Source organism: Lepidochelys olivacea (assembly GCF_965140295.1).
Source record: "Lepidochelys olivacea isolate rLepOli2 genome assembly, chromosome: 1".
Taxonomy (NCBI): domain Eukaryota; kingdom Metazoa; phylum Chordata; order Testudines; family Cheloniidae; genus Lepidochelys; species Lepidochelys olivacea.
In genome coordinates, this window is record NC_140411.1 from 312,003,821 (window position 1) to 312,030,638 (window position 26,818).

At 41.1% G+C, this 26,818-nt stretch overlaps 1 protein-coding gene across 3 annotated transcripts in view; it reads right to left on the reverse strand.

Annotated features, from left to right (window-relative positions):
• ATP6AP1 (ATPase H+ transporting accessory protein 1) overlaps positions 1–26,818 on the reverse strand; it is a 92,787-nt gene that overhangs the window by 61,158 nt on the left and 4,811 nt on the right. For 2 of the 3 annotated variants that reach the window (XM_084617864.1, XM_084617865.1), the window contains exons 2-4: positions 19,139–19,265; positions 8,969–9,095; positions 8,797–8,865 (exon numbers count right to left, since the gene is read on the reverse strand). In XM_084617864.1, the coding sequence (XP_084473990.1) occupies positions 8,797–8,865; positions 8,969–9,095; positions 19,139–19,233 (291 nt within the window). In that variant the 5' untranslated portion in view covers positions 19,234–19,265. Of the gene's footprint in view, positions 1–8,796; positions 8,866–8,968; positions 9,096–17,822; positions 17,930–19,138; positions 19,266–26,818 lie in introns of those variants that run through there. The other variant, XM_084617866.1, reaches the window with a different exon arrangement.

A 26,818-nucleotide genomic window follows, 5' to 3' on the forward strand; every position in this document is an offset into this window, starting at 1 on the left:
TTATTTTACATTGTAATTCCATAAAGTTAAGTATCAGTGGAGGAACAGCCACAGCTAATACTTGGGGAAACAGTTTGTGGGATATAATTTGCTTGACAGACATTCTCCCAGAATGCTAATCTTTGCATTTTATTATTTAATAAAAAAAATTGCTTGAACCTTTAGGACAAATGGTGTACTTGTAACATCGTTTTCTGTATTAACTGGAAATGGAAGCCTCTAATTGCACACATACTCATTGATCCCAAAAGCTCAAAACAGCTGTTAATGATGTAGCTGAACAAATCTAATAGCTGCAAATGTCTCTGCAGCTTATAACCCTATAACTCTCTTTGCAAGTTAAATTTTTTCCTTGTATTACACATGCTGTTACATGCACACATCCATACTAAATGAGATCTCTAGTTTAAGTCTGTGAATAAATTTGCATCTCTGAAGTTCAAGAGGAGAATGCTCAGGTGACATGGCATAGCTATTATTTCTTAATCACTGATACAACAAAGTTTGTATATTGAGATGTAAAAATTTGTGATCATGCAACACTAAAGATCTGAATTTGCCTAAGGTGAAGAAATTCATGGCTGATTTTCCCTTTGTCCCCTATTGTGTATATATTATGATAGGGCCTTTCATCAAAGAATCAGGACTGGATTTCTTTCTAAAAGATATGCTTTCACTCAACTGGAAGTTATGAGCTTGATTCGGAGACAACTGGGTGAATTTTTGTGGCCTCTGTTCTACAGAAGGTCAGGCTCAATGACCTTTCCTGGACTTCAAATCTATGACTTTGTTCACAGATGCTCAACTATTGCTAAAGTAATACATATGTGCACCTAAGTGAAAGAAAAATGTTTTGCTTAAACAATATATAATTTAATGTAACATATTTACAATCCTATTGATGGAGCAATATAGAAAAATGCAATTTACAGTCTCCTTGGCCACCATGTCCTACTTTAATACCTCCAGACTTTCTGTCCCAGTCTCCCGCCACACCCAGTTTCCTTGTCCACTCAGTCCCCTCCCAACAGCTCCTTGTCCAGCCAGTCCCAGTCCCCACTTCACCTGGCTCCTCTGATCTGGTCTCTCTCCTCCACTCTGGTCACCATTTTCACACACACACACCCATGTGCCCCTGCACTTAATCCCAGTCCCAATCTCCCTCCATGAGCTCCTCAGCAAATCTCAGTCTCCCCCTGCACCTACTGGCTCCTAAATCCCTATCCCCCCCTGCCCCAGTTTCCCTTCCTGGCTCCCAGTAACAATCTCTGTGCCCTCCTAGGTCCATCTCTTGTCCCCTCTGCAGTCAAGTCAGACAGCTTCCTTCTTCATGCTGCCTGGGCCCAACAGGAGAGGCACTAAGAGAGCAGAAGAGACAGCTTCCCTGCTCTCAGTTCTAGTGCCCTGTCACAAATATAAAGGGAAGGGTAAACCCCTTTGAAATCCCTCCTGGCCAGGGGAAAACTCCTCTCACCTGTAAAGGGTTAAGAAGCTAAAGGTAACCTCGCTGGCACCTGACCAAAATGACCAATGAGGAGACAAGATACTTTCAAAAGCTGGGAGGAGGGAGAGAAACAAAGGGTCTCTGTCTATCTTCATGCTGTTTTTGCTGGGGATAGACCAGGAATAGAGTCTTAGAACTTTTAGTAAGTAATCTAGCTAGGTATGTGTTAGATTATGATTTCTTTAAATGGCTGAGAAAAGAATTGTGCTGAATAGAATAACTATTTCTGTCTGTGTATCTTTTTTGTAACTTAAGGTTTTGCCTAGAGGGGTTCTCTGTGTTTTGAATCTAATTATCCTGTAAGCTATCTACTATCCTGATTTTACAGAGGTGATTTCTTTACTTCTATTTACTTCTATTTCTATTAAAAGTCGTCTTGTAAGAAAACTGAATGTTTTTTTCATTGTTCTCAGATCCAAGGGTTTGGGTCTGTGGTCACCTATGCAAATTAGTGAGGCTTTTTATCCAACATTTCCCAGGAAAGGGGGGGTGCAAGTGTTGGGAGGATTGTTTATTGTTCTTAAGATCCAAGGGTCTGGGTCTGTAGTCACCTAGGCAAATTGGTGAGGCTTTTTACCAAACCTTGTCCAGGAAGTGGGGTGCAAGGTTTTGGGAAGTATTTTGGGGGGAAAGACATTTCCAAACAGCTCTTCCCCAGTAACCAGTATTTGTTTGGTGGTGGTAGTGGCCAATCCAAGGACAAAGGGTGGAATATTTTGTACCTTGGGGAAGTTTTGACCTAAGCTGGTAAAGATAAGCTTAGGAGGTTTTTCATGCAGGTCCCCACATCTGTACCCTAGAGTTCAGAGTGGGGGAGGAACCTTGACATGCCCAGATCTGGATCTAGTCCCAGCACACCCCACAGAAGTCCACAGCTACAACTACAGGGAAAGTCCAACTCAGCCCTGGGCTGGAGCATGCCCATTGTAGAAGGAATCTTTGGGAAAAGCTGTTAAATCCGGTAAGTCTTTACTAAGCATGTGAATTTTTTCAAGGGCTTATAACTTGGCCAATTTTGGATGGATTTCCATGGGAACAGCAAAAGGCATATCCCTGACATACATGACACTGCCCTACCAAGTCCTTTCTCCAAAGCACCTGGGTGCTAGCGATTTTCAAATGGTAAATTACCGGAATTTTTTGTCTTGGGCAAAACAATGCATTTTTCCTTAGTCTCATTCTCAGAAATGGCTGAATCGTCTTGGCTGAAATTTTCCAAAACAATTCAGACTGAGGTAGCCAGCCAGCATGGAAACTTTCAGCCCAGACAGTTATGACTGGAAAAGTTATAAGTGAACTAAACCAGTGTCCTATAATGGGAAATGTCAGGCAACATTAATAGGCAATACAACCCGCCCCCTACATATGATGTACTCTATCATATGTACTGCATCATATGTCCCTTTGCTTGGCAAGAAGTGGTCATTATGGGTCAGATCCTGCAAAGCGTTCAACTCCCTCTGAAATCAGGGTGAGATGAGGCTGCTCAGCATCCTGCCTGTGGAAGGAAAAGGCCTGGGTAGGGACCGTCGAATCGTGGAAGTCAACTAATGGCTACACAGGTGGTGTCAGAGAGAAGGCTTTGGATTCTTTGACCATGGGATGGTGTTCCAAGAAGGAGGAGTGCTAGGCAGAGACGGGCTCCACCTAAAAAAGAGAGGGAAGAGCATCTTCGCAAGCAGGCTGGCTAACCTAGTGAGGAGGGCTTTAAACTAGGTTCACTGGGGGAAGGACACCAAAGCCCTGAGGTAAGTGGAGAAGTGGGATACCAGGAGGAAGCACGAGCAGGAGCGCGTCAGACGGCAGGGGTCCTGCCTCATACTGAGAAAGAGGGACGATCAGCAAGCTATATCAAGGGCCTATACACAAATGCAAGAAGCCTGGGAAACAAGCAGGGAGAACTGGAAGTCCTGGCACAGTCAAGGAATTGTGATGTGATTGGAATAACAGAGACTTGGTGGCATAACTTACATGACTGGAGTACTGTCATGGATGGATATAAACTGTTCAGGAAGGACAGGCAGGGCAGAAAAGGTGGGGGAGTTGCACTGTATGTAAGGGAGCAGTATGATGCTCAGAGCTCAAGTATGAAACTGTAGAAAAACCTGAGTGTTTCTGGATTAAGTTTACAAGTGTGAGCAACAAAGGTGATGTCGTGATGGGAGTCTGCTATAGACCACCGGACCAGGGGGATGAGGTGGACGAGGCTTTCTTCCGGCAACTCACGGAAGTTACTAGATCGCAGGCCCTGGTTCTCATGGGAGACTTCAATCACCCTGATATCTGCTGGGAGAGCAATACAGCAGTGCACAGACAATCCAGGAAGTTTTTGGAAGGGGTAGGGGACAATTTCCTGGTGCAAGTGCTGGAGGAACCAACTAGGGGCAGAGCTCTTCTTGACCTCCTGCTCACAAACCGGGAAGAATTAGTAGGGGAAGCAAAAGTGGATGGGAACCTGGGAGGCAGTGACCATAAGATGGTCGAGTTCAGGATCCTGACACACGGAAGAAAGGAGAGCAGCAGAATACGGACCCTGGACTTCAGAAAAGCAGACTTTAATTCCCTCAGGGAACTGATGGGCAGGATCCCCTGGGAGAATAACATGAGAGGGAAAGGAGTCCAGGAGAGCTGGCTGTATTTTAAATAATCCTTATTGAGGTTACAGGGATAAACCATCCCGATGTGTAGAAAGAATAGTAAATATGGCAGGCGACCAGCTTGGCTTAACAGTGAAATCCTTGCTGATCTCGAACACAAAAAAGAAGCTTACAAGAAATGGAAGACTGGACAAATGACCAGGGAAGAGTATAAAAATATTGCTCGGGGATGCAGGAGTGAAATCAGGAAGGCCAAATCACACCTGGAGTTGCAGCTAGCAAGAGATGTTACGAGTAACATGAAGGGTTTCTTCAGGTATGTTAGCAACAAGAAGAAAGTCAAGGAAAGTGTGGGCCCCTTACTGAATGAGGGAGGCAACCTAGTGACAGAGGATGTGGAAAAAGTTAATGTACTCAATGCTTCTTTTGCCTCTGTCTTCACAAACAAGGTCAGCTCCCAGACTGCTGCACTGGGCAGCACAGCGTGGGGAGGAGGTGACCAGCCCTCTGTGGAGAAAGAAGTGGTTCGGGACTATTTAGAAAAGCTGGACGAGCACAAGTCCATGGGGCCGGATGCGCTGCATCCAAGAGTGCTAAAGGAGTTGGCGGATGTGATTGCAGAGCCATTGGCCATTATCTTTGAAAACTCATGGTGATCCGGGGAAGTCCCGGACGACTGGAAAAAGGCTAATGTAGTACCCATCTTTAAAAAAGGGAAGAAGGAGGATCCTGGGAACCACAGGCCAGTCAGCCTCACCTCAGTCCCTGGAAAAATCATGGAGCAGGTCCTCAAGGAATCAATTCTGAAGCACTTAGAGGAGAGGAAAGTGATCAGGAACAGTCAGCATGGATTCATCAAGGGCAAATCATGCCTGACTAATCTAATTGCCTTCTATGGCGAGATAACTGGCTCTGTGGATGAGGGGAAAGCAGTGGATATGTTGTTCCTTGACTTTAGGAAAGCTTTTGACACTGTATCCCACAGTATTCTTGCCAGAAAGTTAAAGAAGTATGGGCTGGATGAATGCACTATAAGGTGGATAGAAAGTTGGCTAGATTGTCGGGCTCAACGGGCAGTGATCAATGGCTCCATGTCTAGTTGGCAGCCGGTATCAAGTGGAGTGCCCCAAGGGTCGCTCCTAGGGCCGGTTTTGTTCAATATCTTCATAAATGATCTGGAGGATGGTGTGGATTGCACCCTCAGCAAGTTTGCAGATGACACTAAACTGGGAGGAGAGGTAGATACGTTGGAGGTTAGGGATAGGATACAGAGGGCCCGAGACAAATTGGAGGATTGGGCCAAAAGAAATCTGATGAGGTTCAACAAGGACAAGTGCAGAGTCCTGCACTTAGGACGGAAGAATCCCATGCACCGCTACAGACTAGGGACCAAATGGCTAGGCAGCAGTTCTACAGAAAAGGACCTAGGGGTTACAGTGGACGAGAAGCTGGATATGAGTCAACAGTGTGCCCTTGGCCTTCTTGGCAACAAGGGCAACTTTGGGATGTATAAGTAGGGGCATTGCCAGCAGATCGAGGGACATGATCGTTCCCCTCTATTCGACATTGGTGAGGCCTCATCTGGAGTACTGTGTCCAGTTTTGGGCCCCACACTACAGGAAGGATGTGGAAAAATTAGAAAGAGTCCAGCGGAGGGCAACAAAAAGGATTAGGGGACTGGAACACATGACTTATGAGGAGAGGCTGAGGGAACTGGGATGTTTAGTCTGCGGAAGAGAAGATTGAGGGCTTTGTCAAGCCAGGCCTTAAAAACCTCTAAGGAAGGAGATTCCACCACCTCCCTAGGTAACCCATTCCAGTGCTTCACCACACTACTAGTGAAATAGTTTTTCCAAATATCCAACCTAAACCACCCCCACTGCAACTTGAGACCATTCCTCCTTGTTCTGTCATCTGCCACCACTGAGAACAGCCTAGCTCCATCTTCTTTGGAACCCTCCTTCAGGGAGTTGAAGGCTGCTTTCAAATCTCCCCGTCACTCGTCTCTTCTACAGACTAAATAAGCCAGTTCCCTCAGCCTTTCCTCATAAGTCATGTGCCCCAGCCCCCAAATCATTTTCATTGCTTTCTGCTGGACTCTCTCCAATGTGTCCACATCCTTTCTGTAGTGGGGGCCTCAAAACTGGACGCAATACTCCAGTTGTAACCTCAATAGTGCCGAACAGAGGGGCATAATCACTTCTCTTGATCTGCTGGCAATGCTCCTACTAATGCAGCCCAATATGCTGTTAGCCTTCTTGGCAACAAGGGCACAGTATTGACTCATATTCAGCTTCTCATCCACCATAATCCCCAGGTCCTTTTCTACAGAACTGCCGCTTAGCCAGTCGGTCCCCAGCCTGTAGCAGTGCATGGGATTCTTCCGTCCTAAGTGCAGGACTCTGCACTTGTCCTTGTTGAACCTCATCAGATTTCTTTTGGCCCAACCCTCCAATTTGTCTAGGGCATTCTGGACCCTATCCCTACCCTCCAGTGTATCTACCACTCCCCGCAGTTTAGTGTCATCCGCAAACTTGCTGAGGGTGCAATCCATCCTATCATCCAGATCATTAATGAAGATATTGAACAAAACCGGCCCCAGGACCACCCCCTGGGGCACTCTGCTTGATACCGGCTGCCAGCTAGACATCAAGCCATTGATCACTACCTGTTGAGCCAGATGATCTAGTCCAGCTTTTTATCCACCTTATAGTCCATTCATCCAATCCACACTTCTTTAACGTGCTGGCAAGAATACTGTGGGAGACCACATTAAAAACTTTGCTAAAGTCAAGGTATATCATGTATATCACTTTCCCCATATCCACAGAGACGGTTATCTCATCATAGAAGTCAATCAGGTTGGTCGGGCATGACTTGGCCTTGGTGAATCCATGTTGACTGTTCCTGATCACCTTCCTCTCCTTCAAGTGCTTGAAAAGAGTGGGGCAAACCCAGAGTCCAGTGTCCAGCATAAGTAGCTTCTCTGTATGCGGAGTGGAGGTTTAAGTGGACACAAGGAGGAATCCTACCTCCAAGGTTATGGAGTGCGTATGGTTCTGCAAACTCTTACATAGCCCAACTATAGGGCAAAGAATGGGAGAATCTGCACAGTTGTCAATCTCTCTGCCCTCCCCCAGAACACCCAGGTCTGTCATGTAAGACTATCCCCGCACAGGTGTCTTGCAACGTGCAGGTATCTGTACGTCCTGCACAGCTCCCTGAAATATTTCCCTCTCTTGAACAGTCGACGTGTACCTGTTCTGCTGCCAAAGGAGCCTCTGTGGCCCTGGAAGCAGGGGCAAGAATTGCTCCTTAATGAAGCAGGCACAACCCTGCTTCGATTTTAAAAGCACAGGAGATGAGTCACATTCTGAAGTATTACTGCAGCCTTTTAAGGATGCAGCCCTTGGCTCTTCAGTTACATTTTACTGTAACTTCCATAACTTACTCATTCCCAAATGCACTTTTGCATGCGCCGTATAGTTATTTGAATTTGGTGTTAGTCATGTTGGCATAAAAACATTATGATCTGCTGTGCAGGTGACAAGTTGAAGAGTCCAGGAGCGTTACTGATGCAGGAAAAGGGTGAGGAGGAGAGTTTACAACATCTAAAAGCCACAGGCTCTTTGAGAATATATATGGTTTGCTGTACGAGACTTAAACAGATTTATACTTCCCCCCTCTGCTCTAATATGAGCTAGAGACACTAGCAGCAGGTCCTGCATTTTGAAGACTCTGTTCTTCCAGCACTGTCTCCCACAATGCATCTATGACTGCCATCTGTGAACACTCCTTCACACTAACCAATAGTACCTGAGAACAGTGGGTACATCGAGTTGGGGGTGTGTGCTTCTGTCAGGATGGACAGTGTGTACTGAGCATGCTGCCTAGGGTGACCAGATAGCATGGGTGAAAAATCGGGACAGGGGGTGAGGGGTAATAGGTACTTATATAAGACAAAGCCCCATCGGGACTGTCCCTATAAAATCGGGACACCCTAATGCTGCCTGAGCATTTTGTAAACATTCTTAATGAGAAGAACTAGAGTGGGAGGTCAGAAAGTGCTGAGGACAACTCCATTTTCAATGTTAAGTCTGCATTTTTGCTCCAATAAATAACAGTAGCACAACTCTGTAGGCCAACATTTAAAATATTGAGATGTCTAATCACATTATTGCACTCAAAAATTAAACAGTTAGATGTCTACATGCTAAAAAACACCCTCACAATTATTTGTGATTGCATAACTATGGAAACAAAATAGGAGGCCACTTTGAAAATCAGGAGCAGTGAACCTATTCCTATAGCTGTTTCACTTTGTTCAGCAATTTTGTAAGTGTGCTTCACTATGTAACTTTGGAGGAGTATCACTCTGGGAGTTTCTTGTTTTATACTGACCAATATAATAATGTTTTTAGAAATAATTTTTACAGATGATGATCAATGAGCAGAATTTGACTTTCAGAAAGAAAATTGCTACAAAAGATATTACTTTTTGCTTTTCTGCAATTGCTTTTCTGCAGTTCCGCTGTAAAAATTGAAAAACCTTCTTAAGTTTAGCTATCAAACTGCTTCATTTGAGTATCATTCTGTTAACAATTTTCTGTCGTGTCTGTCTAACATCCATTTTTGTTTTTGTATTTTTTTTTTCAAATACCACTGGGAGATAACATATGGAATAGAAAGACTTGCCTGAACATTGTGAAATGGCTTCTCATTTTCATAAGATTCACTGCAATGCATGAAGTCATCGATGCTAAGCTGAAAAGCAGAAAAATAGTGCAGGTCACACGGTGTCATCTCAGCTCATTACACACAAGCTGTACTCTGCATTGACAAGATGAAACAAATTACCAGTACATACCGTATCTTGAAGGAACAAGACAAGGTTCTTGGAATCCTGGGTAAACACAGGCTGCAGTAGCATATGCAGCTCCTGCTTTGAGATAATGTGTCCCTCATGTAAAGTAGCTTCAGAGTTCCACAGTGAGCTAAAATTAAAGTTAAATATTTTCCTTTTTACTCATTGCAAAGGTTGACATTTTGTTTCACTTAAATATACAAATGCTGGTAATGATATCATAGTCTTTTGATAAAGATCAGGTGTAATATCTGACAGTCTATTCTAGAAATGAATTCAAATGGACAAATTATTCTAGTGTAGTTCATATCAAGTCCGTTGAGTTACACTAAGGATGAACTGGGGCATGGGTGACTATTATTTATTACTACTGCCACTTGCCATTAGTATTTATCATGATTTGTGGAGTGCCAACAGTATGCTAGATGCTTTATTGACATGTGTAAAATGGGGACCCTCACATGAAGAATTTACATTCTCCATGCCCAATCCTGCAAACACATACTAATAAACGAAGTGCTTTCCACTGTGGACGATTCCTCAGAAGTCAATGACACTGCCAATGGTAATAAACACTGTGGATCCAATTCAGCAAACCATCAGTGTTCAGCAACGCCTATGCTTAACTAGACCTCAATAGGACTTAAGTACATGCTTAAGTGGTTTGCTGAACAGGGATGGATTTAAGCATCCATATAGGCATATTATTGTAATAGACAGGATATTTTTGAAAAGAAAGTTGGTGGTACATAGTACCTTTCTTTTATAAAATAGATTTTAAAGGTTGGAAGGAAGTCATATTGTTGTTTAGAATACAAGAGAAATTTTCCATCTGCTTGCTCTGGATCCTTGTAATGGTCCTTTCATCCTCTAGAGAGACATGGGTACAAGCTGTCCTATGTTTTAAATGGAAATAGATTAGCCATCACAGCTGTTCAAAAATGGCCTTAGCAAAATGAATAATTTGGCAGGGAACAATGGAGCTGGTGACTCAAATGGCTACGACTCGACTTGGGAAGCAAGCTGCTATATCTGATTTGTGTGCAAAACTAAAACTACTGTTCTCTGGTGCCAGATTTCTTCTTGAATTTAACATACTTCCCTGGGAACAAAGAGTAAGCAGAGCCAAAGAGAGAGGTGCAGATCCACACGGAGGGTGCTGTGGTGGTGGCACTTTTAGAGAGGAGAATTCAGAAACTGTGTTGCAATCACCAACACCACTACCTGTAGCACTTCATGGAGACGCAGAACTCATTACTGAAGGGATGCGAGGAGGAGCACGAATACGGGGAAGCTGATGAGGAAAGGCTGAAAACAGATTTGTGGCCAGGAGGTGAAGCAGTAAGTTGACTCGTTGTTCCATTGTGGCTAAGGCTAAAAGGCTGCCATTGAAAGTCCAATTTCCCTGTAGTAGCATCCTCTATTGGAATCTTTCATCTGGTCTCTGTGGTTTTCTACTGGAGGACCCGTAACACCAAAGAACCATCAGACAAATAGACTCAATAGTTTTGTGCCAAAACTTGGTTGCCAACGGGAATCAGTAAGAATGTGTTGAAAATTTTCAGCTGGAATTTCCACTATCGAATTCCCACTAAACTACTTGCATAATGCAGCCAGACAGCCTGGTGTTATACAGTGGATAGAATTCATGCTAAGTTACTAATATTTTGGCATCACATGAACACTTATGAGATAAGATCTTTTAAAGTGAAGGTGGATTTGCAATAATGCATAAATATGTTTTCTCATAGGTTCTTCAATATTGAAACAACCACTTTTGCAGAAACTTCTTGGAGGAAAAAAATTACTTTTTCAGAAGTATGAAATCATCCAGAATAAAAATGGTAAAAGTTTTCATGCAACGCTCTATTAAAGCATTTACAATACATTTGCACAGCTCTAATAGCAGAGAGAGAAATAGGTGACTGCCTATATTTTAAAACATTGTCACCTGGTATTGCAAAACTAAAACCAGGAACAACTTAGAACTTTCATATTTTATCAAAGATCTGGGGGTTTGGATAAATTATCCTAGATTTGCCTATCTCCAGATCATAATATTTAGTGAAACCATTTGTTTTATAGAAGTATCATAGGTAGGTACTTAGGCAGCTATTTGGTAAAATATTATACATATTACAAAAGTATATTTTCAATACAGAAGTAATGATGACACCTTGCTCTTTTAATAGTCCAACACTTCACATTGTTCCACTTGGGTGCAAAACTCTATGGAAAATCTGGCCCTAAATGACTTGTCTAAGGTAATACTGCAACTCTGGAAAAACAGGTTTCAGAGTAGCAGCCGTGTTAGTCTGTATCCGCAAAAAGAAAAGGAGTACTTGTGGCACCTTAAAGACAAACACATTTATTTGAGCATAAGCTTTCATGAGCTACAGCTCACTTCATCAAGCTTACGCTCAAATAAATTTGTTTGTCTCTATGGTGCCACAAGTACTCCTTTTCTTTTTTTCTGGAAAAACAGGAGTAGAACCTCAGTCTTGCATCTTCTGGTCACGTGCTTTAACACTAAACCATGATAAGTCAGTGTTCTTAGCTTGAATCAAATGAGTTCTATTGTAATGGACAACAGATGCACAATTTCGTATTCAGCCTGCTATTATTGATTGTAATCTGAGCCACAAGTGAATATGAGAGCATGATTTTTTAATCAGGAACTGTTGCAAGGAGAATCCTTTCAGAGTCACAGCCTTTCATGGGTGAAAATACTTTGGGTGTTCGGGCAGAATGGAGATGTGATACCAGCTGTGATACTGGCAGTCAGGAAAAATAGTAGTCTGCTGAGAATATATTTCACTGTTGATTGCCAGTCGAAAGCAAACTCTATTTCTCTGCAAGGCTTCCCAGAGTTTTGTGAGGAGTCAACTCAGGGTCTCAGTTTGCACCCTGAGTTGACATGAAAGCTGTTTGGAAAGATAAAATATCTAGTTTACCGTAGATTTTCAATCTTACAGCAAGTGGTAGGTGCTGGGGACACTTTCAGGAAAAGGCTTCAAGGATCTTAAAATTAAAGCCTAGTGGAGCCACTTTTTAAACCTTAGGGGTAAACCCTGCAGTGGCGGCAGTAAATTTCTTATTATTATTTGGGAGCTCTTACCATTTGATATTTTCATAAGCATGTTAAACCTCTTCATTTGTGCTTTGAAATTCATACTGATGAATATGCAGAAAGCCCAAGAGCTTAGAAATTGCTTCAGAGGTATGCTTGGAATTTTGAGAGACGGCAAACCCCATGATCTCAGCATCAGCCTTAAATATAAACTTTTAAAACCGCAGGGAAAGCCCCAAGGATTCACAATTATTATTCATATAGAGTTTTAGTGCCTCAGCTCAATACTGAACCTCTGACTTTTTTACATTTATATCAGCAAGATACAGCATTAAAATAGTAAGGAAACTGATTACAGATTAATTTATGCAAAATTAGTAAATGGCACGTCTGAGGGCAGGGAGAAAGGACAGCAAAAAGTTTTAACAATTATCTGACAGCAAATCAAACAGTAGTTTAAAATCAGTTTCCCAAACAGCATTGGCAAAATTGTACAAAATAAATATTCACATGATTATTCCAGAGCTTTTACATCTGCAATTAATTGGAAAAATACATAAAACAGAATTATATTAACGGGGAGTCTTTGTGGCACCTTAGAGACTAACAAATTTATTTGGGCATAAGCTTTTGTGGGCTAAAACCCACTTTATCAGATGCATGGAGTGGAACATACAGTAGGGAGGTACAAATAAACAGCATATAAAAAGATGGGCGTTGCGGAGGCAGTGCTAACAAGCCAATTCAATTAAGGTGGAAGTGGGCTATTCTCAACAGTTGACAAAAAGGGGTGGAAATCACTTTTGTAGTGCTAATGAGGCCAGTGTAAACAAGGTGGCCCAGTTCAAACAGTTGACAAGAAGGTGTGACTATCAGCAGGGGGAAATTTAATTTTTGTAGTGACCCATCCATTCCCAGTCTTTATTCAGGCCTAATTTGATGGTGTCCAGTTTGCAAATTAATTCCAGTTCTGCAGTTTCTCCTTGGAGTCTGTTAAATTAAATTAGATTCTAAATCAGTATGGTAAAAATTTGTGGGTTTATTTAGCTCAACATAGGAACAATACAAAGATGTTGGGACGTTAATAAGCCCATTTTAAAATATGGGAGTCTTGGAAAGGCTCACCATTCTTAAGCACTCATCCTTTGATGGCTTTTTGAGTGGGTGGGGCACCTTTTCTAAGGTGATTTAGATTCTGAACAGTGTACTTCAATAATGCCAGCATCATTGCCAGAAATACAATCTACATAGGTTGGTTCTTATCTCTCTTGTTACTTCATTTTATTACATGTATTTTCACTTATTGTGTGTTTGTGAGTACATGGACTGCCACAAAAATAGAGACTTTAAAAACGGTGGCCCTGGAAACTTCACCAGTAGACTAAAAGCTGTTTAAGGGCACGCTGAAGCCACCAGAGAGACTGCCATCAACTTCAGGTGCTGAATGAGTAATATTAATTCATACCTTAATGTGAACATTTGTTTAATATTCACATTAACCATATCATTTGCCTGTTTATTTTAAATCTCTTAATTGCAGTTAGCTGTGTGTTTACATATTTTACTGTCTGGTTAAAGAAGAGGTGGGGAATAAGACTCAGATGCCCTGCTTCCACCACCAGGGTGTAGCTAGGGTGACCAGACAGCAAATGTGAAAAATCAGGATGAGGGTGGGGGGGTAATAGGAGCCTATATAAGAAAAAGATCCAAAAATTGGGACTGTCCCTATAAAATCGGGACATCTGGTCACCCTAGGTGTAGCACAAGCCTGCAGGGGATGGGTACAGGAAGGAGTGCTAAGCCTGCAATTTGCTTGCCCTCCCACTATCTCCACAGACATCCTGAACAGCCTGAATGTACAGTTTGGTTCTGTGGTGGGACAGTGAGGTATACAAGGATATTATCTGATCTGTCTTTTCTCTAGGGCCAGCTCAAATTCTGACAGTGTTTTTAATGGAAGCAAAGATTTCAATAAACCCTGTATCTTGGTCTGGGAGGAGGATAGACTATGATTTAATAAGGCTTTTACATCTCTGACTTATGATCCTATATACTCTTTGTAACTTACAGATAAAATCATTTTTAATTTGTCTTTTTCAATCAGCAGGAGATTTAGGCAAGCAATGATACTTTTGCCCTGTGGATCAGGACTAAGCAAGACCATAGCTAGTTAATAAAATTTCACTAGGAACCTGTAAATCAACCATTAGATATCAAGTTTACATGTCACCAGTGCTAGTGGTAGAGGCAGAATGAAAATTAATGACTAATGGACCAGAACTTAAAAAAGGTACTGAAGCATCTTATTGTACGATATCACCATGGCAGCTGGATACATTTATAGAGGCAACCCAACAATGGCCTGATACAAAATGTCATCTTACAGTGGAGCATATTTGATTCTTCTGAGAAAAAACATCCCCAAGGAAGCTAAGGGATTTCTCAACTTCTTTGTATTCACGGTATCACTTCCCTATGCCTATAAGTCAGAGTAGGTTTCCCTTTAAACTTCTCACAACTATAAGAAAAAATATTATTTTAGTGCTTGGGCTTAACTCTTGCTCAAAGTCACTTATAACCTGCATTCACTGTACAAAGAGCTATCTCCGGTCTTGGCATAATGCTGGGTGGTTATTGGAAAATGTGAAATGTTTTCACTGATTGTAAGCAAAGAACATTCCTATGAAGAGAGGCACTTGGCTTTACAATTTTGGGACTCTCTAGTGAAAACCATGTCACTGCAGCATCTAAGCTATTCCTACCTCATCTTTCTTTAAGGTTGCTGTTAGAAATACTAGGATGTTGTCAAATTGTTTATATGCATTATAGAAGAGACCATTTTTAGTGTATTGAAGTACAGTAAGGATTGGTGTTAAATCCATTTTATACTTTGCATGCTGTGTACATTTGGAATTTCAGGTTTCTCAGATCGGTGTATAGTGCCTGACATTAGAATAGCTTTCATTAAAAGGCTTCCATGTAATATGAGAGAGATTTTGAAATGTGTTACTAATTATTTATAATTTATCATTTACCTCGTTAGTGCTTTACAAACATTAACTATTTTTCATAACACCTATGTGAAACAAGTCATATAAATTTTATTAGGCTCAATCCTGCTCCAGTTGAGGGCAAGGATAATTTTGCCATTGATTTCAATGAGGGTAAGAAATGGACCCACTGACATCATTTTACAGATAAGAAAACTGAGACAAAGAGAAGTGACTTCCTCAAGAGCACAGAAAGATTCAGTGTCAGTGATGAATTTACAGCTCAGCCATTGCTGCCTCCTAATCTTGCTTACTTCACACTACTAAACCCTAGTATGCTTTTAAATGTAGATCTTATCAAATGGTACTTGAAGGGATGCTGATCACAACTCAACATACTCACTCAACTACTGTCTACACTCTCCTTAAGATTTTATTTGTTTTAATGTTTTTATTTGGAAATAGTTGGATGCATCAGTATGGTTAGTTACCAGTTTAAAAAAAATATTTGAACTCTTAATCTCTACCTCCCAATGTGTGCTGGTTAAGGACACAGACCAAATTCTGCTGTCAGTTACACTGGTGTAAGTGAGAGCAGAATATGGCCATCACTATTATAAATAGCAGTTTTTACTTGGGTCAGATTCCACTCTCAGATAGCTGTGTACAGCTCCTATTGAAGATAATTTGATTTTTGTAAGTTTAGCCCCAGGGCAGAACTTGGTTCTCACTCATTTTAAGGGCTCATGCCCTCAACAGAGTTTACTCAGTGGCAGAGGCGGGGTAAATCCCCTAGACTTCCAGTGAGCACTTTGGGTGATAAAATTTAGGAACAATTAAAATTAAACTAACCCCCCCCCCCAAAAAAAAAAAAAAAGAATTACCCACTGCCAAAACTTAAAGCTAATGAGCTGCAAAGGAAGATTATCACAGAAGAGAAGAACAGTCTAGAGAGGTAACACACAAAGAAATTCAATTTTAAAGTTGGCTACTGCAGGTCAGTTCACCATATAAAAGAGTATATGGAGCCAGGATAAATTCCTAATTACTCTTTCCAAACTTGTAATTGGCAGAGTGGTTGTGAATGAGTCCACTTCCTAACATGGAATATTCACTCACTCTAGAGGTGGAGGGAGAGGTGTCAAGACAGCAGAAAATGACTAGCATGGCTTTTTACATCTCCATGTTTACAGCCAGCAGCTCTGTGCCCACCATTCCTTCCCTAAAATGTGATTTTTTTTTACACCAAGTGAAGATTGAAAGGGTTTTATTTAACATTCCAAACATCTGCTTTTTTTATCTCTTCAGGATTGTGTTCATAGACCTGTCATGGTCAAAAATTTATGGAAAAATCCTGCAGAAACTAAAGGATGAAACCCCCAAGATTCTATAGAACTAATTATAAAACCTATTGCATAATTTGTGTTAATTGGAACAGATTTGATTTTAAAGGGACACTGAAATATGTTCAGTCCCAAATGTTATAAACCATGTCATATACCAGTAGGTTCTTATTCAGTTAATGAGCGCCCCTTTCCTTAGTTTAGTTTTAATATCTTTGGCCTTAGAGTAATAAAAAACCTGTTACTCTTGGTTTAAGTTTCAAACAAAGCTGTGCAGAAGAGCTATAACTGCAGTGTTTAAAACCAGAATTATGGACAGAGGTATCCAGGAAAGCTTTCGTTATTAGAAAGTTCCTCTTTTAAAATACTGCATGTAGAATTTGGAGCCAAGTGTATACCAAACCAAAGTTACTGCTGCTTCTGCTTTATTTTTAAACTAATATACATCTTTTATTTACTTCATTTGCATTCACCAAAAAATAATTTCTCCCACACCAAACACTGCATTTTCAAAATGCAAAAGGTCATGGATATAGGTACACTTCCTCCTGAAAAAGTTGTAGGCATATAAACATGAAGCTGATTTCACCACATTGCCTGTCTGATTTTCTTGCTGTTGATCCTGAATAAACTGTATGGAACAAGTTGCTAATGGCTTGCTCGTGAAAAGTTTCTTTTCATTACTGCTATGAACTCTTGCTTTCTGACCACGCCCTACCTTGCAATAACTTTTGTTTAAACACAACAGCAGCACAACTTTGTTTATATTAACAACAGATGCAGTATTTACAAGAAATAAAAAGCAGAACAAAGAAGACATGGATTCAGTCATTTAGGAACATTTTTGTCTTAAAAAATGAAACTATTGCCCAAATCTACTTTTCTTTTCAGTACACAATTTTAGATCTCTTCCAGGTGTCTATTTTAAAGATTCATAAATTAGTCAACTTCTACTACCTCCAATGTAGTACAAGCTCCTGAAATTAAAGATTTGTCTCTTACTTTCCTTCAGAAAAGAAACACAAAGCTAACTAATTTAATTTCGTTCTCTGTAGTTACATCTGCATTTTTCCTACAGGGAAAATGCAGATGTAACTCCCCAGGGACCAAAGGTGTAATTTCCACAGATGCCTTAGCATAGCACTGTCAAGTGTGGTGATAATCAGTGATGTTATAAAAGACACAATGACCAAAACACATTTGAGAGAGACATAGCACATATTTCACACACTCACATTTGTGTTCAAATGTACTCCCTCTGCTTCATCACCACAGTATCACATTTAAAAGAATGAAAGGGCATCAAAGAACTCTATTTTGAAATGGCATTTTACACATTTTACATATTCATTGTACTGAAAAGCAATTTACATAGTATACTATTTCTGCATAAACTTACTCCTTTCTCACAATGAAAGTAAATTAAGAGGCAAATGCAAATAAAATCAAGACACCTTTCCGCAAAGGACCCTTATTCAAGCTGTCACATCTTGAGTCAGCCCGGTACTCTCTCACAGACCACAAAGATGGTGAAATGTACTCAGGGGAAGGCCTGCTCCATCTCCAAGAGGAGTTTAACTTTAAGAACTCACAGCTGTAAAAAAGGGGACTGAATTGCTTGCAAGGATTCCAGACCCTACCACTGACAACTACATAGATCAGCGATGTCATGAAGCTAATAAGTGCAAGGCAAAGAGAGTCATTAGGAAATAGTTTGAAAATAACTTGGATGAACTTTATTACATTTCAAGCATGGTCAGATGGATGGTTATTGTTATTTACATCACAGTGACTAGAGGCCACAACGGAGTTCAGGGGCCCTGTTTTGCTAGGCATCATACATACATATGTACATAGAATAAAAGTCTCTGCCCCCACAGGATTTACAATCTAAATAGTCAAGACAAAGGAAGTAAAGCAAAGAGATTAAGTGATTTATACAGGTCTAAGGTAAGACAGCAAGTCTGTCTAGGGTACAGCAGGTCTATTGTTACCTTTGTCCTCCAGAATAGCCTCCTTCATGCTTGCTTAGATCTGGTTAAAAAGTGGCCTGTGACCTTGCAAGTCCTTTTAGATTCTTTCTTTGAAGTGTCTCACATGTTAGATTCAAAAGTCTTGTGACCTTCTAAGTACATTCAAATCCTTCACATTCAAGCATCTCCCCTGCACTTTCAAAACCAAACCAATATGATGCCACAAGTTCTACTAACCATCTGACATAATACACACTGTAACATATGTTCTTTTACATGCAAAAAAAGCTACATTAAAAACAACATTAAGGTGCAAAATCAGGCACTCAAAAGTTAGGAAATACCAGAATTACGATTGCCGGTATAACCTTAATTCAACCTCCTTGTGTATATGCATTATGATATAGTCTTATAATTATATCTTCTTAGCATATGCAAAACATGCCTCTGTTGGCACATGACCAGGATTTATCACTGAATTTGGTCCACTGGTTGGATCATTAGCTTTCTTGGTTCAGGCCGGGTACTGATAGGGAGTGCAACGTGAATGCTGATCCATGCCCTACTTTAATTATATAGAATCATAGGACTGGAGGGAACCTCAAGATGTCTTCTAGTCCAGTCCTCTGCACTCAACACAGGACTAAGTATTATAGACCATAGTGTCTCATATATTGTAGATTGGATCAAGGTCTCAGGAAAGGCAGAGCAGACATGATCATATGATCACACACACACACACAATTTGTTCTGGTACAGCAACTGCATAAAGACTGCTAGATGTTTTAATTTCTCACCTGTGAGTTGACCAGAGCAGCATAGGTACATGGTCCACAGACAGAGCCAATTGGAGCAGCACAGCGAGGGAGTAGAAGAGCCAGACTAGGGCCATGATCCCACTTGGGTTAGTATATGACTGACTAGCTGCAAAGTAAAAAACTGAACATAAGATGAAGGAAGCTGGATTTCCCAGTTTAATCTGCAGTATCTGGATACAACTAGGAAACTGGTTGGGGCTGTTTTATGTCAACAATATAAACATTCAAAACATCCATTTCATTAAGTCAAACAACAGTGCTAGAATTTTTGAATAACTTTCAGTGAGGCAGTGCAAAAGGCCCATGAAGTGTATATACCTTGAATTCATACACAGACCTCTTAACCAATCGTTCCCCAGTACAGTGCTCATGAGGCTCAAATTTATTCCAGACCACACTGACTTCTCACTCACTATTACTGTAATTTATTGACAACTGAATTATTAAACCCTGAAATGGAGTTTATAGAAAACGTTCATGTTGAAGAAAAAGAATCCCATATATTTCCATTGTTTTCCCTCTACTATTTATTACCATGTCCGAAAGCTTTACACTGATTGTAGAAGTTGGTGTCACACATGGGTGTTGGCAGGTTTGAAAGCTGCAGTATATGTGGACATTGCAGCTACCAGCAAGGAAAAAGAGAGTAAGAAAGTGATGAGATTGGAACTTAACTAAAATGTGGAATTGTTTAATTATCCTTTACTGGGGAAGATGCTGACCCATAAATCAAGAATCGCAAAAGTCAAACGAAATTACAATGTTCTCAAACCTGGTGTGACTTAAATACCTTAAAAACCAAATAGAAGATTAGAATGGTTATAGGAATTTCTTTTACCCATCATCACAAGCCTCTGGTTTCTTTCTTTTTTAAATGCTGCCCTGCCCCCTTCAGTGACAGAGCTGCAGCCAAGTCATGCTTCTGCATTTGAGAGTCACCTTGTAAGGTAGTATCATGTGCACTATAGGCATGCATGGGACTTTCCAATCAGAATAAAAGATGTAGTCCCAGCCTTTAGCAGGTTATGAATGCAATTATGTCAAGGACCCAACAGAAAAAGACAACAGACCATGGAGAGCAGCAATGGGGAAAGGGCAGGGGACAAGTTATCGGTAAATGCAAGAAGGAGGGAGGAGGGCAATTTTTGCCATGCAGAGCAGATCATGGGGCTGAGTAATTGTGAAAGCTCATTCTGGGTTATTTTGGTGGTTTAAACATTCATTTAATATTCACTTTAACAATTTGAAATTCTGGATTTGGTGGATTATTGATGAAAGGCTTCCAAGAAGAAGAGGGTTGAATGGCAGGTTGGAGGGAGAGAGAAGCAGGAGGAGTAACAGGCCCCAAGCATAAGAAACAGCACAAAGAAGGTGGGAGAGTGATTCTGGGGCAAACTATTGGGAAGAGGAAGGGAAGCTTGAGTGAAGTGAAGTGAATAAAGGTCAGTCAGAATGTGAGCTGAAGTTGTACAGAGCTCTAAAGGTAAGCCCCGGTGTCTTGAATTCATGTGACTCACTCAATTTAGTGTACTGTTTATTGTTGCACAGTTTATGTATAATGTAAGGCAATTTGTTCATATGCTAATGTAAACTCAGCTGTGATACAAGAGGAAAGCTACATTTAAAAAAACAGCAATCTTCCTCTTTTCTTACACTTTACACCCTCTTACTTTGGTCTTTTATGCCTTTATCAGCCCCCACCCCCACCCCGGGCCCAGGCAGCTTTTACCACCTTCCATTTCCTGACGTGCTGGGTTGGCTGTGAATTATAACAACAGAACAGTGCAGGTCAGTGTAAGACAGAGCAAGTGAGCCAATGCAAGACTAAATGGGAGAGAGGGAAGAACTGGAGCCTCCAGAGAAGAATTTAGTACAAGCTCAAGAAGCTGAGTCAGAGCAAGCGAAGTACTCAGTCGTCTCTAGGAATGGACAACCTCTTGCTGGTTATGACTAGGCTGAGCAAATAATGTATTTTTCGGTTCATTGGGCCAAACTGAAATATCTGAAAATATTCCAGTTTGATTTGAACCACAATCTATTTTTCTTGAAACAAAAACTTGAAAAAATCTCCTTTCAAGGCAATTCAATGTTTTGAGTCAACTGAAAACAATTTTTTTAACTTTTTGTATTGATTCGGACATTTTGAATGTTTTTCACTCTTTTTTTAATTAGCCAGATGTCAACTTGAAATGCTATTCTAAAAGTTGAAACAAAATATTGTGACTTTTTATGAACAAAACTGTTGCAATGAAATGTTTTGATTTTTTTAAAAGATTTCCCCCTCTCCTCCCCAACTGAAACCTTTTGCCTCATTCAACATGAATTTGATTAATAGGATTAGGGACCTGAAAAATGCTTTTTTTAAATTAAAACACTATTTTTCAGACAAACAAACAAACAAACAAACAAACAAACCACTCAGCTCTTAAGCACTCTTCATTGGCCTACATAGCTATGACTTTGATTTGCCCACGGCAGGTCTAGAATGTTCCTGGATTGTGCATGCATGTGCCTACTGCTCAAAAAGTTACTGGAATCTAAAAAAAATGGCCTAGATTACACCTATTCTGCAGCTAGAGCACAAGAAGAAAGGCAGAAAGACTTATAATCAGAGAATACATGATGGAGTGATGTTAAGGGTACAAAATGTTATTGGTAAGAGTTCAGGATGTTATCTTTGGGACCTACTTAGAGTCCTTTATTGTTGCAGGTGAAATGCAAGAAGAATAGGCAGAATTCTTTCAATTTTAGCAATACGTGCAGAATGTCCTGAGAGGTCAGTCCAGGAGGAACAGTCAGCATATTATTACATTGAAGCTTCTTGGATTCTATCACACCCATTCCTTCTTGGATTGGGAGCTCATGTTCAGATGTGACACCATTGGTTTTCACTGTGTAGGCAACAAACTCTTTGCAAAACTGCATAACAGGAAAAAAAATAAAAGAAAATGTCATGTACCTAGACCCCTTTTTATCTGTGTATCAAAAGCTAGCTCCACATCAGAGCAGCACTCTGCAATCTGAAAAGGGCTGGACTTTTGCAAGCGAGGCAGAACAATAATAAATGTAAACAAATAATGGGTTGAATTCCCATCTTAACCTACAAGTCACAGTTTCTGTGCAGTTTCTGTGATGAGTCCTTACGCCAAACAGAAGAGAGAGAAGAAATCATTGAGATAAGGTGTAAAGGCACTTAGGCTTGCTGCCTAAAACATTTCTGATCTGGGTGGGTCATAAAAGGAAAGGAGAAACTAGTACAATGGAGGGAATCATAGGGGATTTCCCCAACAGAAACTGGGGCGAGAGAGTTTGCACAAAAGATGACTTACTAAGACTGAACTAGAAAGTGAGGATTGCTCATTGGTTCACTTATCTGGCTATAAGGTGCACAGATAGGAGCCTAAATGTCTAGATTGATGCTATCTAATAAGAAAATGTATATTTTACAACTATATTTTCCCTGGATACTTCCTGATTTGCATATAAACTAAACCCCATATTTAGACACCTCTGAACATTGGGGTGTTTGAAATTCAGCACAAATTCCAAATTTTGTGACTCAGACTAATCTGTTTTTAAGTGTTATTACAGTTTTATATAATGAAGAAAGAGGACAAAATGTTACCCTCGTCAGCTCTCTAGCTACAATTAGTTTATTACTTGAAAAGAATATAAAGGCTCATTTCCCAAGACCATATTTAATTTCTACTCATGGATCCACCCCCACCCATTTCCCCAGATTTATACGTTTTCTTTTTCAATCCTGTGCAGAGTCTGTAACCCACCTATCTCAACCCACCTGTCTCAACCTAAGCTCAAATGGAGGACACAACAAAAATAGTAATCAAGGTAGACTGAAGTCATGTGGGCTTAATTTCTTTTGCATCTAAATCCTTCTTTTAAAAAAAAAACATCTATTTTATAATTCTCCATTCCTGATGTAAATAATTCTGAACAGAAAAAGTGTGAATGCCAGATTTGTGTGGGTTGAAGTTAAATTTAGGACCCTACGTTAGGAAGAGAGGGATGTCTTTTGTAAAGAAGGACAATTTATGGGTATGATAAGCTAACATTTGTGAACGGAATGTCTATAGACAGGGAAAAAAAGACAGTCATCAATTATGTGTGAATGTGACCCAAGAAAGAGATTCAGAAGCTGACATATCAATGGTGGCACTGCATATTAAGAGATCCATCAGCAACCTGGGATAATGAAAGCAGATGTGTTTATTCTGGGCTTTGTTTTTAAAAAATGAGTAAGAGATTGCAATTCTTATCCCAGCTGTTACTGTATTTCCCTTTGAAGAAAGTGTCTGCTGGGTACCAAATGTTGGTTACCAATAACTTTGCTACCATCAACTATTTAATCTGTATTTCTATTTTATCATTGTATTTACAACTACCTTTTGGCACAAGCTGGGAATGCGTGTTTCCTTAATTGGTACTGAGCCTGTGGGAGGCAGGGAAAAAGGTTACTTGGAGACTCTTTGTTCCTCATCCTCTGAGATGTAATTGGAGGGTAATGAAGAGGTAAATCTCTGTAAGAGCACACAGCCTTCTGTTGCAAAGAGGGAGAGTCAGAAAGCATAGACTCCTTGCCAAGTTAACTGATCACCCACTTAACCATGTGGGAGGAAAATTGGAGCTTTTCCCTTTGGAAGTGGATTGAGCTGTGGTGCTTGGTGGTGCGGTGAGGGGTATTACTACCAAAGAAGCCCTGTCTGGAGAGAAAGGTCCACCTTGCTGAGCCCCAGGTGCTGAAGAGGACTGACCCGCTCTTGTGGAGGGCCTCTAGTGGGAGGGAGGGAGGAAGGGGAACAAAGGCCCCCACATGCCATCCAGACTCTGAGCCCCTTCCCATGTCAAAATAAACACCTGTGGGCTGGAAGCAATTGCGGCAGACCCTGGGGTTCATGGTTAAAGTCCTCCTTAGAAACCTCATCTTATTTTCGGAAACTCCTTCTAAAGCAGATAGGGAAGTTTTGACCATATGTGTGTTAAACCTATATCTTTTCTCGAGGGAGACAAATTTATCAATCTGTTTTGCTTTCTTGAACATTTCTTTTTTATCTGGGCTCTGAGGTAAGGTGTACGCATCCAATGTAAGGGTTACATTCATCTCACAAACATCTTGGGCATCTTGGACTCCTGGAGCTGCCAGAGCTCCTTTTAACCTCCATTTAAGAGTATCCTTCTCTACCAACAACTCATTCTCTTCCTTCACCCTTCTATTCTGCAATTTTTCTATCCCTCTGAAATCCTCAGCCACTTTATCAATTTCTAGCCATCATCTGTCTAAGTCTTGCTCCAAACCGTGATGGGGTGCACTCACTCTGCACTGGACAGGGAAGTGTTAACTCCTCACTCTGGGCTGAGGAAATCATGCCCCCACATCCCTACTGGGCATGCTCGAGGTGTAGCACCAGTATAAAAGAAAGCAGCCCAGCTCAATCCAGGCTAGCCACTGAAGAGGAAGGATGTCTCTTACAGGCACCTGCCTTGGAGCTGCAGCAGCCCCTGAAAGCAGAACCTAGAGACCCTGAGACCCTGGCAGATGCCCCACTGCCTGCGAGTACCCCAGGGACTTCAGAGCCAGGGGGACCAGCCCAGGCAGAGGAACCCAGGAGCCCCAAAGTCACTCATTCCATGAATGCAGGAGTCCAGCCCAGGGGAGGGACTAGCCATAGTCCCAGAATAGTTGGCGTGTTGTGGTCGGATCCCCACTGACAACCTCACTCGCTGCTGCCAGAGCCCTGGGGTGGGACCCAGTGGATTAGGGAGGGCCTAGGTACCCCTACTCTGGCCACCATGCCATCCCCAGGTGGTAGCCCACCCCTTTTCTGGCTGTTAGGCCTCACTGCCCTAAGAGCCAGGGTATGCTATTGAATCTGGCCACTAGGCTGCACAGCTAAAAGCCACTTGATGGACTTAAGCCTTTAGGCCTCACTTCCTAAAGGCAGAGGGTGGCTTGAGGGAGGGAGTGCCCTCATCCCGCAGTGGGTGGTGTCCCTCTACCCCACCACACAAACCTTTAACTTTTTCCCTTTCAAAGTTTATCATCTCTTTCCAGGATGGAATCACAGGCAATATACGAGGAAGCATCTTCTTGCAATATTGTGCCTGCCACCAGGTCCTCACTGAGCTGGCTGAGGGTCTCTTTCAACTGATTGACATCTTGTCTTTCCCATTTTGATTGATCAAACGACTGTCTGTCTAGATAGATGGCAATTTAGATGGCAAAGATAGTGGAGCAAATAACTAAGGAATCAATATGCCAACACTTGGAAGATAAAAAGGTGATAAGTAACAGTCAGCATAGATTTGTCAAGAAAAAATTGTGTCAAACCAACTTAATAGCTTTCTTTGACAGGGTAACAAGCCCCGTGTATACAGGGGAAGAGGTAGACATGGTATATCTTGACCTTAGTAAAGCTTTCGATACTGTCTCGCATGATCTTCTCATAAACAAATTAGGGCAATAAAACTTAGATGGAGCTACTATAAGGTGGGTGCGTAACTGGTTGGAAAAGCGTTCCCAGAGAGTAGTCATAGTGGTTCACAGTCAAGCTGGAAGGGCACATCAAGTGGGGGTCTGGTTGGGATTAGTTCTGGGTCCGATTCTGTTCAATATCTTTATCAATGATTTAGATAATGACACAGAGTTCATTTATAAAGTTTGCACATGATACCAAGCTGGGAGAGGTGGAGGATAGGACTCCAAGTGCTTTGGAGGATAGGACTGAAATTCAAAATGATCTGGAGAAATGGTCTAAAGTAAATAAGATAAAAGTCAATACGGACAAATGCAAAGTACTCCACTTAGGAAGGAACAATCAGTTGCACACATACAAAATGGGAAATGACTGCCTAGGAAGGAGTATTGCAGAAAGAGATCTGGAAGTGATAGTGGATCACAAGTTGGATATGAGTCAACAGTGTAACAGTATTGTGCAAAAAAAAAAAAAGGAAACATCATTCTGGGATGTATTAGCAGGAATGTTGTAAGCAAGACACGAGAAGTAACTCTTCTGCTCTACTCCATGCTGATTTGGCCTCAACTGGAGTATTGTGTCCAGTTCTGGGTGCCACATTTCAGGAAAGATGTAGACAAATGGGTGAAAATGCAGAGAAGGACAACCAAAATTATTAAAAGTCTAGAAACATGACCTGTGAGGAAAAATTGAAAAAAATGAATTTGTTTAGTTTGGCGAAGAGAAGACTGAGAATAGACATAACAGTTTCCAAGTACATAAAAGGTTGTTACAAGGATGAGGAAGAAAAATTGTTTTCCGTAACCTCTGAGGATAGGACAAGAAGCAATGGGCTTAAATTGCAGCATGGGTGGTTTAGGTTGGACAGCTAGGAAAAATTTCCTAACCTTTAGGGTGGTTAAGCACTGGAATAAATTGCCTAGGGAGATTGTGGAATCTCCATCATTGGAGATTTTTAAGAGCAGGTTAGATAAACACATGTCAGGGATGTTCTAGATAATACTTAGTTCTGCCATGAGTGCAGGGGACTGGACTAGATGACCTCTTGAGGTCTCTTCCAGTCCTATGATTCTAAATGGCCTGTAAAGGAAGTAAGTTATATCTGCTCAATGTTTCAAATGAGTTGGCTGCCTCATGGTTAGGGACAGGAGTTAATAAACCCTGTCAC